The sequence below is a fragment of the Drosophila eugracilis genome, unplaced genomic scaffold, assembly GCF_018153835.1.
Source record: "Drosophila eugracilis isolate 14026-0451.02 unplaced genomic scaffold, ASM1815383v1 contig_1197, whole genome shotgun sequence".
NCBI classification, from domain to species: domain Eukaryota; kingdom Metazoa; phylum Arthropoda; class Insecta; order Diptera; family Drosophilidae; genus Drosophila; species Drosophila eugracilis.
The window spans coordinates 1,590,025-1,602,704 of record NW_024571981.1 but is presented as its reverse complement, the minus strand read 5'-3'; the positions used below and the strand labels follow the sequence as shown (position 1 = coordinate 1,602,704).

The 12,680-nt window shown below is 39.1% G+C and overlaps 3 protein-coding genes across 3 annotated transcripts; 1 reads left to right on the top strand and 2 right to left on the bottom strand.

Annotated features, from left to right (window-relative positions):
- Positions 1 to 2,553: 2,553 nt before the first annotated feature.
- On the bottom strand, positions 2,554 to 4,543 carry LOC108115473 (phospholipase A2 group XV-like). The gene is made up of 4 exons (XM_017226933.2): positions 3,966 to 4,543; positions 3,536 to 3,907; positions 2,949 to 3,471; positions 2,554 to 2,889 (listed from the first exon to the last, which is right to left on the bottom strand). The coding sequence occupies exons 1-4, from the start codon at positions 4,102 to 4,104 to the stop codon at positions 2,667 to 2,669; spliced, it is 1,257 nt and encodes a 418-aa protein (XP_017082422.2). The 5' UTR covers positions 4,105 to 4,543; the 3' UTR covers positions 2,554 to 2,666.
- A 412-nt stretch (positions 4,544 to 4,955) lies between these two features.
- Positions 4,956 to 7,380, top strand: LOC108115529 (cell division cycle protein 23 homolog). Its single transcript, XM_017227031.2, has 3 exons — positions 4,956 to 6,024; positions 6,078 to 6,679; positions 6,742 to 7,380. Exons 1-3 carry the CDS (start codon positions 5,058 to 5,060, stop codon positions 7,198 to 7,200), a joined length of 2,028 nt encoding a protein of 675 aa, XP_017082520.1. The 5' UTR covers positions 4,956 to 5,057; the 3' UTR covers positions 7,201 to 7,380.
- Positions 7,381 to 7,468: 88 nt separating this feature from the next.
- LOC108115530 (lysosomal Pro-X carboxypeptidase) lies at positions 7,469 to 9,165 on the bottom strand. The gene is given in 2 exon segments (XM_017227032.2): positions 7,469 to 7,675; positions 7,677 to 9,165. Coding segments are annotated over 2 exon segments (1,416 nt in total). The 5' UTR covers positions 9,069 to 9,165; the 3' UTR covers positions 7,469 to 7,651.
- Between the last annotated feature and the right edge of the window lie 3,515 nt (positions 9,166 to 12,680).

The following is a 12,680-nucleotide window of genomic DNA, read 5'->3' as shown; positions in this document are numbered from 1 at the left end:
ATAGCGTTAGAGAAATGAACTATTGTTATTGTTTTATTCGAAGCGCACGAAATTTAATAAACATTAACGTAATCGCTAAGCAAAAATAAACAAAGAACAGAAAAACAGAAGCGACAAAGAAACGTAGCTAAAGTGAAATTTTTGTAAACTTTTTGATATGTGATGATGATTTGGATAAATTAGAGCCACAGAGGAAATAATTATTACCTTTAACTAGCCGTAGATATTTAATCCAATTCAAAATGAGTAGCGCAAATGCCAGTAAGCTAAAAAGCTAGCTAAATTCTAGGAACGATTACTAGGATAACCGGAATAAGCATCAGTGGCCAGTTGTTATGCAATAATCGTAGTCTCGGCCAGCCGAATCACCAATCAGGGTTCCTTCCGGCATCGGGTTAATATATATGTATATATATATATATATATATATCGATCAGATACGATCTGATACGATACGATCCAGAGGGAACTGTTATTAGCAATATTGAATATTCATGGCAATTCAATTGTATTAACGACATTCTGAATAAATCTGATTAGCGAACGCATTGTAGGAGCCTAGTTAAAGAATCCCCAAGATGAGATATGACACTCAAAATACGATCAGATTGAAATGAAAATACTATGTGTAACTAAGCGAGTAAGTAGAAAATATTCAATTGTAAATAGGACTTCATTTACAATCACTCTGATTTGTTGACTGGTTTTTTGAATTCAGACAATTTATGCGTTAACCATGAATGGAAGATATGCGGAAAATATTACCGACACGAGTAATCCACACACGAAAAAGCTTTAATTAATTTAATTACCAGAATGGAAAAGAAACAAGAAAAAAAAACAAAAGAACATACTACAAGATATGTATTTAACAATAATCATTTTTGATATCATTCCCATTGGTAACGTAACGTAACGGATTCCATTGTAGATACCTATTGAGCAGCCAGTAATTAATTAACTAGTCCGCTAAGTCGTCAATGTCGCCTAATGTGAGTTCTATATATATATATATTTATATATATATTGCATCAGATAATACAATAACAGAGCATATTAGCTGTAAAACCAAACAAGAAACTAATTAAATAAATCAGAACAGAAAAAAACGGCCTAGAACACCCGACAAACCACATAAAACAAACAATACACACCAAACACAACACACACACAAACACACACACACACACTCCACACACTAAGCTTTTATAAAACTATTTACTAACAAAAATATATATATACTATGGAAAATAATAATCCTGCCAAGTAACATTCGAATACCTGCTTGAAGAAGATACACCCGCTTTTGCTAAGAAAACGAAACAAAAACAAAAAACAAAGATTTAATAGAGACGAAAAAGAAATGTAATGAAACCAAAATAGATACGAGATCTAGAAGAGACACTATGGCTAAATACGATTTTTATACTTTCGATAAAATGATTTTTTATACTAAACGTAAAAAACTCTTTGAAACAGAACACAAACGCGGAAGTGGCGTACTTTTTGGGGTATCGATTTCAGAATCACTTTGATTTGAGTCAATGAAAATAAAAGGTCATATTATAGTTATATATATATATAATAATATCCGAACATTATATATGTAAAACCTTAACTGCAACTATGGAACGAGAGCACAAATTTTGTTGAACAAAAGCAGAACAGTGGAAAACCAAAAATCAAATACTGACAAAAAACCGAAAGACATTGTTTTTTAAGTCCAGTTCTCAACACTTACACACACCCACAACCAAGCACACACACACACACCCACATACAGCAACATAAATCAAATATATACTAAATATATAAATGAGTATGTATATATTTAGCTAACGATTAAATAAACAACACACCCGCACAAATGGCTCACCTAAACAAATTACGAATTAAATATGCTTTGTAAGCCCAAAAAAGCGAAGAAAACCAAAAAAAACATGACCCGCAGCCAGAAAACAAATCTCTAGCGAAAATGTCCACAAATTTAGCCTACGACAGCGATTTTTGTATGAGCAAACCAATTTGTAAATATATATTTCTTGATTTTATCGAAAAAACTAAATGCGAAACACTCAAATCATTCGACAACCTTAGTTTTATCCTAATTGCAACCAAAACCAAAACAAAACACTTTTTTCTATATCTATCCAGATATCGGAGTACATAAGCGAGAGCATACTTTAAATGCAAAAAAATTATACCAAGAGTAAAAGAACAATGTCAACTACAATAAATTAGCAAAGTGGAGGCGGGAGGAAAGTGAAAGAAATTAAATATTAGTGCAATAACTAACAAATTATTCGGTATAATTAAAAATGGAATACATCTAAGTAAACGCTTTGTAAAATACATATAAACAATTTATTAAAATGAAAATGGAAAACAATAAAAACGAATAAAACCAAGAGGAAAAATGAAACACTATTGAGTAATAAAAGCGTTATGCATTGACATTGACACACGTGATTCGATATCTCATCTTATAAGCATAAATCAATAAGATAACAATAAAGAGAAATTAAAGAAAATCCAAAAAAAAAACAGGTTCTCTTTATATTTGTGCTACTTAGCGAAGTACATTTATTTAACATTAATTAATTGGCATTGGTTTTATAGTTTTAAAATCAAGAAACGCTTATGCTATTACAACAGAACACTAAACATTACGGCTGCTGCATGACAGTGCGAACATATTTGAGGACATCTGGATTGGACAGGATATGCATGTGGTCCACTCCCTGGAGGGCCAGAGTGTTGATAGGCGAGCTGGTATAGCCGGACCAATACTTGCAAGCCCGTAGAGAACGCTGATTGACGGTGCCATCGCCCAGACCCATTATCAATTTGGGCGTTTCCCCAGCAATATCCGACTTTTTGTACACCAATCTGTTGAGATTAAATCAAGAGTTAGTTGAGGGTCTCCATTATAACAAATAGTATCTCACCTCTCCACCGTATTTATGCCATCGCCATACAGACAATGCAATTCCACATCTGGTGGACTAAAGTTTTGGCTATATTTAATTGTATCCTTGCGCATTTCCCACCCAGTCATATAGTCAATATCATTAAAGAACTCCTTGAGCTGAGCCATCGTATAGTTTCTGCTTGGAGTTGTTGCTATAATCTCTGAGGGCTTCCAAAAGAGTGGAGACGGCAGCAGCCAGGCAGTGGATGGGTGTGTTATCTGTTCTTCTTTTAGGATCTTGGCACTTAGGGCAAACGAGTCGAGATCATCCCCCATGGCAAACACTTTTATAGCCTTAAAACTGCCTGCCCAAGCTCCTGCCAAGCTTATCATTCGTTTTATATATTTCGCCTTCCAAGAGACAGTCTGTTGCTGGAGAAATACCAGGGTCATGGGACTGCCCATACTGTGCGTGATAAAGGTGACAGCCGTCTGGTTGTTGGCTTCGTAGGAGTCTTCCACCAGTTGCTTGAGATCGATAAAGAATTGTTTGTTTTCATCTGGAAAAGAACATTTTTGCGGGATTAGGTAATGAGTATGGATACTTATGAAATGGACACTTACTTGGTGCTTTTCTAAAATCGTAAGGTGCTCCGTGGATGTTCATGTTGCGGACATATCCCAGATCCACCAGCACATTAGCTATGTCCTTAAAGTAGGCTCCGGCACTATTCTTAGTGGGATCGATCCATTCGACGACCTCGGGATTACCCCAGCCGGGGATCCTTGTCTCCACACCAGGCGTATTATGGGTGGTCCTAGTTGCCTTATCGTAATACAGCTTTACATTATCTATCCAACAGTAAACCATGGGTATGACTAACTGCTCCAAATCCAGCCAAAGATTGTACCAATCGTGGGTTTTTTGGCAAACGAAATAGGGAGAGCTACTCTTATTAAGTCGGGCATCCATTTGCGAGCCTCCATCGCCGGGAACTGAAAATTAACCTTGTAAAACTCCTCGTTCGTGGAAAGCAAAAATCAACGGACTTACCGAATATCACAGGCGATTGCTTGGGTTCAGGTGGTGGAGGAGGTGGTGGACTGTGTTTTTTATTAAAGGGCCAAAAGCATTTGCCCAGACCCAAAAAAGTGGTCAATAGCACAACCAGGAATACCGATTTGAGCCTCATTTTGCGATGTGCTTTGGTTTGTAAACAAAGCAGAAGTGACGCCTGTTTATATGGCGTATATAGCTTGGGGGTTATCGGGTGATCGCGCCACTCAATTATTTGATAAAGGTCTCCTCTGCATAAACAAATGAATCAGCTATAAAAGCATTATGTTATGATAATTCCAATGCATTTAAAGGGTGAATCTGTTGTCTGCGCAGTTTCAGTCAGCTGAGATTTGACCTTTAAACTCTAGGAGTACATATATGTAGGATTGCGGAACTTGTGGGGTCGCATTTCTCCTTCAGAAGTCTACGTCACGGGTGGCAGTCAATACTTAAACAAAGGAATTGACTTCACAAACATGCTGATTTTCCTAATCTTTGTTGTTATTGCACAGTTTGTTATGGTCAGCGTTTTTTCTTTCCTCTTTCCCTAGCCCCTCTTTCCTACGTGTGACCAGCTATATTGTGATTTAAAATAACCGTTGAACTTGTCACGATGTTAAGCAAGTGAATTCAAAAAGTGGGCGCCATAGAAAATATTTTTTATGATTGTTGCACACAATCGATATGTATTTCTTTTTTATAATTTTATATATGTTGAACCATATATTTTCCCTAAAACTTATTGGTTTTTATCAAAATATATAATTAATAATATAATTATATATTTGTTAATGAATTTAAGTAGTAGACTTTCTTGTGTTACAAAAACTTTTAAAAAATCCTTAGGAAGATTAAAAGAACATTTTATTTAATATATATTTTTCATAGATAGATAAGGACATAATAATTAAATAGAAAATGTACCTTCCACGTTAAACGTGTTTCCCAGCACTGGAAATTTTCCGTGACTGTTCACCATAATGAATACCCTACCGGCACTTATCGATAATCATTTATCGCTGTTCGACCGGCAAATAAAATTGTTTTTAGAGCATAGCTTATCCAAACAAATCCGATCCGATCGATATGCAGGAGTTCTTCAGCGTGCTGCTGCCGGATGTGAAGCGGGAACTGCGCCGCGGGATCATTGAATGCTCCAAGCGAGGTCTCCTACACAGCACCAAGTGGCTAGCGGAGATGCACCACGGCTTGGGCGATGTGAACATAGACAATGAAGCGCCGGATGAGGATCGCACATTCAGCCAATGTCAGCTGGAAGGGATTGCGCCGGCTGAATACAGCGACTATTTCTTGGCCAAGAGTTACTACGATGTAAGGGAATACGATAGGGCGGCACATGCTGTGAGGAATTGCGAGTCCAGTGTTCCGCGCTTTTTATACTTCTACTCCACATATATGGCAAGGGAAAAGCGCCGACTGGACTCCATCACCGATCAGGCGAATCTCCACGAGCCAAATCAAATGCGGGATCTCGCTGATCTTCTGGCCACGCTGCGCACGGAGTACGGGAAAAGTCGCCTAGATGGCTATGGCATTTATTTATATGGAGTCGTCTTGAAAGCCCTGAATCTCAATCAAGCTGCCGAGCAAATGCTTATCCAGGCTATCAGACTGGTGCCCATGCTGTGGAGTGCCTATCTGGAACTATCTCCCCTGGTCATGGAAAAGAAAAAACTACTCAGTCTGCAGTTAGGCGGTCACTGGATGCGACATTTCTTCATGGCACACACCTACCTAGAATTGTACCTAAACGACGATGGCCTGAAAATTTACGAAGATCTGCAGGCATCGGGATTCAGCAAAAGCATATACTTGATTGCCCAGATGGCTCTGGTCTATCACAACAAGAGGGACGTGGACAAGGCGATTGAACTGTATCAAGCACTTCTCGAGAGCGATCCCTACCGCTTGGATAATGTGGATACGTACTCCAACCTGCTGTTCGTCAAGGAAATGAAGACCGAGATGGCCCAGTTGGCCCACAAGGCTGTGAGCATCAACAAGTACCGTCCAGAGACGTGCTGTGTGATAGGTGAGACTCAACTTGAAACTTTTAAGATATAAATACAAATTTTTTTCTACCAGGCAACTACTACAGCATCCGCTGTGATCACCAGGTGGCGATATCTTATTTCCAACGAGCCCTGAAATTGAATCCCAAGTACCTGGCCGCCTGGACATTGATGGGTCACGAGTTCATGGAACTGAAGAACACGAATGCAGCCATACAGAGCTACAGAAAGGCAGTGGAGGTCAACAAGCGGGACTATCGCGCTTGGTATGGGCTTGGTCAGGCCTACGAGATCATCAAGATGCACTACTACAGCTTGTATTACTTTAAAATTGCCCACCAACTCCGTCCCTACGATTCTCGCATGTTGGTAGCTTTGGGCGAGACCTACGAAAAGCTGGACAAGTGCGAAAACGCTGTAAAATGCTATTGGAAGGCCATCGACGTGGGTGATATAGAGGGTATAGCTATGTACAAACTGGCCAATTTGCACGAGAAACTGGGTGATCACGAAACGGCGGTTCATTGTTACATCATGTATTGCGAAGACGAGCGGGCGGCCACCGATAAACAAAGTCTCTACCAGGGCTTTATCACGCTGGCAAATTATTACGAAAAGAAGGGAGAATACGAAAGGGCAGCCTATTACGCTTACAAGTGCCTGGACTCCGATGATGTGGGTAAAATGTTTTTTAGTCCATATTTAATAAAACTAATGAAAATATTAAAACTTTTCAGAGAAAAACAGAGGCCAAGGCTTTGCTGAAGACAATCGATTGGAAACGGAATGCTGAAGGTCAAAAGAAAGCAAAAACATCCACGGCTGTGGCGAACGCAGAGACCAGTTCCGAGGATGAGATGGAGTGGGAGCTACAAGATGCTCGTGTCCGAGTGCCTTTTACTTCGATAGCAACTACTACAACCTCCACGGCTGCAGCTTCTACAGCTGGAAGCTCGAGTAGCTCAACGATAAGTTTACGCCCGGGCCGAAACTTGCTTGAGGGAATGCGTCGATCGCAGGCGAACAGGCCAAGCTTAGCGCCGGGTGCTAGCGGTACCACGACCACTTCGGCGACTGCAGTCACAACCGCTACTGAAGAAACCCCTGGTACATCTGGCAGCACAGCAAATCCAACTGAGAATCCGGCCTCGGATGATAACAGCTCCATGGAAATATCCAACGTGTCTATCGATTAGTGGTACCATCGCACCAATTGTATAAATTTTGTATTTGTTTTTATGAATTCTATTGGAAATCCAAGTAAATATATAAACTAGTCGTATTAAATTGAGCTTAGGCCTACTGCTAGAATTAAATTCAATAATTCTATGTGGGTTGCAATCAATTAAACTCAAGAAATAATAAATGAATGAGAACAAAAAAGCATCAAATTCTGCAGTAATTATTAAATTAATTTTATACAATATTTTTACTTAGAAATGTGAATTTAAAATGCAAATTAAATTACGAAAGTAGACATTTATTATATTTTTTATAGTATTTCAAAATAGTCGTGAAATCTCTAGTTACTTTTTATAAAAATATATTTTTATAATATTTATTATTTTTGATTACTTCGGCTATAAAGTTGGGTTTACAATATACTTAGCCCCAACGTTTAAAAAAAAGAATAAAAAAACTCTCACTTCAGAAATCTTGAATCCATCTTGCTAATGATGGCCGCCTCCTTGTTGCGGGCATCTCGCACAGAAGGCGGATCAGCTGGATCGCTGTGTCGCAAGTCCAGGTGATGTGCCCCTTCCGGCAGGAGTATGATGAAAACCTTATCATTGGGTGCCTGCAACACACCGCCACCGCTCCACGGATCCAAAAGACCGTTGCTGAAGATGATATTGGTCACAGCTTCCAGGTTTCTGCCTCCATATCTTAGAATAATATCATAGGGCTTGGGCGTAAGGCGATAGTTCTTGTAGCACTTGTCGGCGAAATCCTTAAAGTTCCAGCTTGTGGCACGGAACATGGTTTCTGTGCCATTGGAGCAGAAGGGCATTACCATCTGGTTGCAGGTCTGAATATTCCATCCAGAATCATCGGCATTGGAGTTCTTAGATATATCCAGACACTTGGAGGACCCAGTGTAGTTAGTATAAACCGCCAAGGCACTGGACATGGCATGCAGCAAATCCGCATCGGTATTATGTAAATCCTTAAGGTAGAAGCACACCTGCCTTACGGGATAAGCTGGCAATGGCGCCAGGAAACTGCTGTTGTACGGATAGTTTACCATGGCTAGATTGCCGTATACTTCTTCTATGTAGTCCAGGAACATCTTCAGATCCTCATCACTCTTTAGGGGACTGCAAAGATGGAATGCATCCGATATCTGCTTCTTGCCGGCATCATTTCCTCCCAGGGTTTCAAAAAGTTTCCACGATTTGCCAATGTTCACTGTGCAATTTGCGTTGTAGGCATTCTGGAAGACCGATGTGACGATCCTATAAAATATGTCGCAATCGGTTATCCCGGGAAACTGCAGAATGGGTGCTGAGGCGGCCAAAGCACCTGTGACCAAATGTGGATATTTCATTCGGAACCAGGCAGCTAACATTCCCCCGTAAGATCCTCCAAAGGCCACCACTGGCATCTGCCGATCGTTCCTCAGAAAAGTGATCAGCATGGCGTAATCCTCCAACGTTTGTTCTACTGTGAAATAAGCCAGATGTTCGGGCATGCTGGTGTTAAAAGTGGAACTTCCGAAAGGCAGGGACTTTCCATAGTAACGATGCTCCGCAAAGATCACCAAAGCCCCCTGTTTCTCCGCCTGTTCCCACAGGAATCCGGTATTCTGAGCAAAGAGTTCGATGTCCCCCTCATTTCCCGTGTAAAAAAAGATCGGTGTGCGGGCATTGCTCTTGTCCACAAATGAGTCGTTGTATAAATACCGGATGTTGAAGGTGGCGTTGATCAGGAAACTAAAGTGGTCCAGCGGCACTTGGAATTCCTTGATCTCGTACTTGAACCTCTGAGCTTCCGAATCGCATCCCGTGATCAATAGTATTCCTAGGACTGCTGACAACGCAGCTCGAATTATAAGTTTTCCCATATCGGGCGAAATCTGATGATCAATTGGATTCACAGTTTTTTCAGTTCGTTATCTCTAAGCCGGGTTTTATATTACACTTAATGCAGTGTTACCAGGTGGCAAAAGTTTATTTTTGGCGAGGTTCTAAGAATTAAATAATTTGTTAAAGAATTGTCTTAGACTGAAGTCATTTTTTTCTTACGACAAGTCGAAAACAATGCTTTGTTTTCTTTAATTTATACTTATTTATTTTAGCTTTATCACAACTTTAATTAGTGACGATACTTTTAAACTTACAAACTTATCGATTTCGATAAAATAAGGAGAATGCAATAGTACTGTCAAATAAAGCTAGGTGTCGCTGATAAAAACCATTATTTATTGAATGTAAGGTATGTTCAATGTAAATAACGTAAGAGACGCTGATTTCGAGGAAGAGGCTAAGGATAAACGGAATATTTTTTTCGCAACCTGGCAACTCCTGTTGTAAAATAAGCTGGAATTCGGATATCTGTGAGCATAAAAGTATGCAGCAGAACTAGGAACGTCGTCCCTTAACATGTTGCTTGACATTGGTCCTGTTCACTTATTGTTGCATACTCTTAGACGGCTTTATCTAACAAAATTTAATCAAATTTCAAAATTTAACACTTTTGAAGACTTTTTGAAATTATTAAAAACTTTTGTCATTCCCAGCCAGTCGAGCAACCCTGTATTCATGCTCAACGTTTGGCACTTATCATAACCATTAGGTATCGTTCCGATTGATCGCTCCCACATAGGCCCAAGACCTGGTTACACGTCTTTAGGTAGTTTATTTTGCAGTCGGTGGCTACTCGAGTGTGTCCAAGAGGCATTTTATTGGGGCAACATAATTGGCATATGGTGAAGGTAATAGCCTGCCCAGAGATGTCCCGTGCTTCAGTTCAGTTTCAACGATCGGCTTACATGCAATGCAAATATAATTTCGGTGACAATTTAGTGCAATGCATTGTGTAAATGTTTCTAATTTCAAATTGAATATTTATGTGAACCACTCACTCACACACTCACATACACACTCACACAAACACACAAATCAATTCATTTCGGTCCCGCGAGTTTCGTGCATAAATTAATAAGCCAAAATGTAATTTCGTTTTTCGTGTGTATATAAATTGATATATAAATTATCATAAAAACGTCGGAAAATTGAATTTCAAGTGGGTGGCTGAGTGGGTGGTTTGTGCCGAAACCGAGCGCAGATGTCAAAACGAGCCCAGCGGAAACGGAAACAAAGCAGCATCAGAAATGTCCAGCCGATGCAATGGGGTCAATCCGCCGGCCAGTGGTGTCACATAAAATATCCATCACAATAATCATCGTCCGACTTTATGGCCAGATTATTTCCCATTTTGTTCACTGGCTCGCCTAATTGATTTCATTCTCTTTCCTCTTTGTTGTTGCTGTTTTTGTTGCGTTGTTGTTAATGTCAAAAGAAGAAATAATAATCATTGTGGCTCTAGTTGTCCGACTAATTAGCGTTCACAAATAATTCAATAATTGTCCGCTGCACCGCTCTTAAGCTTTTTGCCTCTAAACAGGAACTGGTTGCAGTTGCAGCTTTGCCCTTTGATTTATGGGACTCGGCAAAAAGGCAATAAAATGTTTTGGGAAATCAGGACAGTCGCAGGACATTATGCTGTGGGTGGGATCAGCGTAAATCAATTTGATTAATTATGGAAATATTTTGGCATCTCGCGACTTTGATCAGTTCAATGGGGACTTGACATTAGTTTGGCAATCTTTTTTCCTCATATACTAAATTACAAACTTTTTCCTTGAAATATTTGTTATAGAAAGGTATCAGTTAGTATCCCTTTTAGGACTTAATTTGTTTGCCATCAAATTTATGGTAAATCATTCCTCAATTTCACACCGTTTAGCATAAAAAAACGAAATATTTTTTGGTCTGCATCAAAGAAACGCCAGTGAAATTGCCAAATTAATGTTGCTCGTGTAAATATGGGGCATGCATATTTCATTACAAACTGCCAAAGCTTCAAAAATAAAAAGAATAACCAGAGAAAGTATAAAAAATTGAAGAGTCGGGGAGAACAAGCATTTAAGTTAATGGGACGTGTCTTTATTTCATGCTGTCTGCTCGCCATTGTAAATATGCATTATTTATTCCTGTTTTTATACACTCGGTTATTACTCCTTTTTATTATTTATGGACATATAAGGGAGTATTAATTTGCAAATATGTGATGGAAATTATGTTTACAGGGACCCGAAAGAATGCAATGGTTTTTTACTTCGTGGTTTCATTGATTTTCAAGGACTTTCCAAGAGATCCTGTGATTGATTTTAAACACTCACAAACAGAAATATTAAGGTGTCTTATTTAATGTATAACCATCATTTTTGTAACCCTGATTAAATAAAAAGGATAATCGTTATTCATGTTTTCCTCATTGTTTCCATAAATTGTTTGCTTAATATTTTTATTTATTTTTCCCGCTCTTATTGCCATTTGTTTACTGCAAATTGTCAAATGGATGCTCCTATGATTCAGAAATTGTAAAACAAAAGCACTGCACTGCATGCGCCTTGCCATAAAATTTATTTATTTACAATTTATACTTTATGCTATCGCTATGGTGGACACATCCTGTTTTTGTTTTCCCTCTTTCAAGGGATTTTATTTGTGTTTTTTTATCCCGCACTACTGGGTCAAATCGAGCACCGGCAATTCGATTGTTTAAAGTGCAATTTTATGAAGCGTTAACTGGGCATTGCATTTATGCATGTAATCCCCGCCCACCAAGATTTAGCCATCGTCGATTCGCAGATTTGACAATTTATTGAGCCAGAAAAAATGCAATTTCATGGCAAATTTGTTTTCGCCATATAGCGTTTACTAACACTGGACAGCGGAGTTAATTGGAAAACGTATCAAGAAAGTCGAAACACCAGCAAATTTTGTATTTCGTTACTCGGAACAATATGTCTGTTGTTCGGCCACGCCCCACACTCTGGGTACGCTTTGGAGATCTGATAATTTGCCCATTTTATAGTTAGTTGGATACGAGAACTCGGGGACATTCGGTTTAATTGCTTTTTTCCCCTCCGTTTTGCATAATTAGAATTTGATAAAATGTTCTCAATGGCTTCTAAAATGCAACACATTCGGGGTACCAGCCACCCGCCTTCTGGCCACGCCCATTGCATGTTGCATGTGCTGACTTGCTGTGCAAATTCGATTTTAATAATTGGAATTTATCTCTGATCAAATTTCGTGGTTGCTGAAAATGTGTTCCGAGCACTGGAAAGAAAAATTGAAGAAATAGTTAAGTTAAATTTATATTTATCATCATATTATCCTCATCTTTAGATTAATTTGGGGCAAACACTATGTAAATTTTCCAACATGCTAGCGTCATTTTAATATTCCTGATCTTTTATCTTAGCAATAAGTTCTCTCAGTGCATCCCCAACAGAGCTTGCCCCATCTCCGCGCGCCACCCAGTAAATTAAATTGGTTTTTAATAGGCCAACGATGCGTTTTTGCCCAACATCGATTGGCGTAGATTGATTTGGCAGTTAACAAACATTTCTGGCCGAAAAACATCAAAAGTTCGCCAGGGAAAT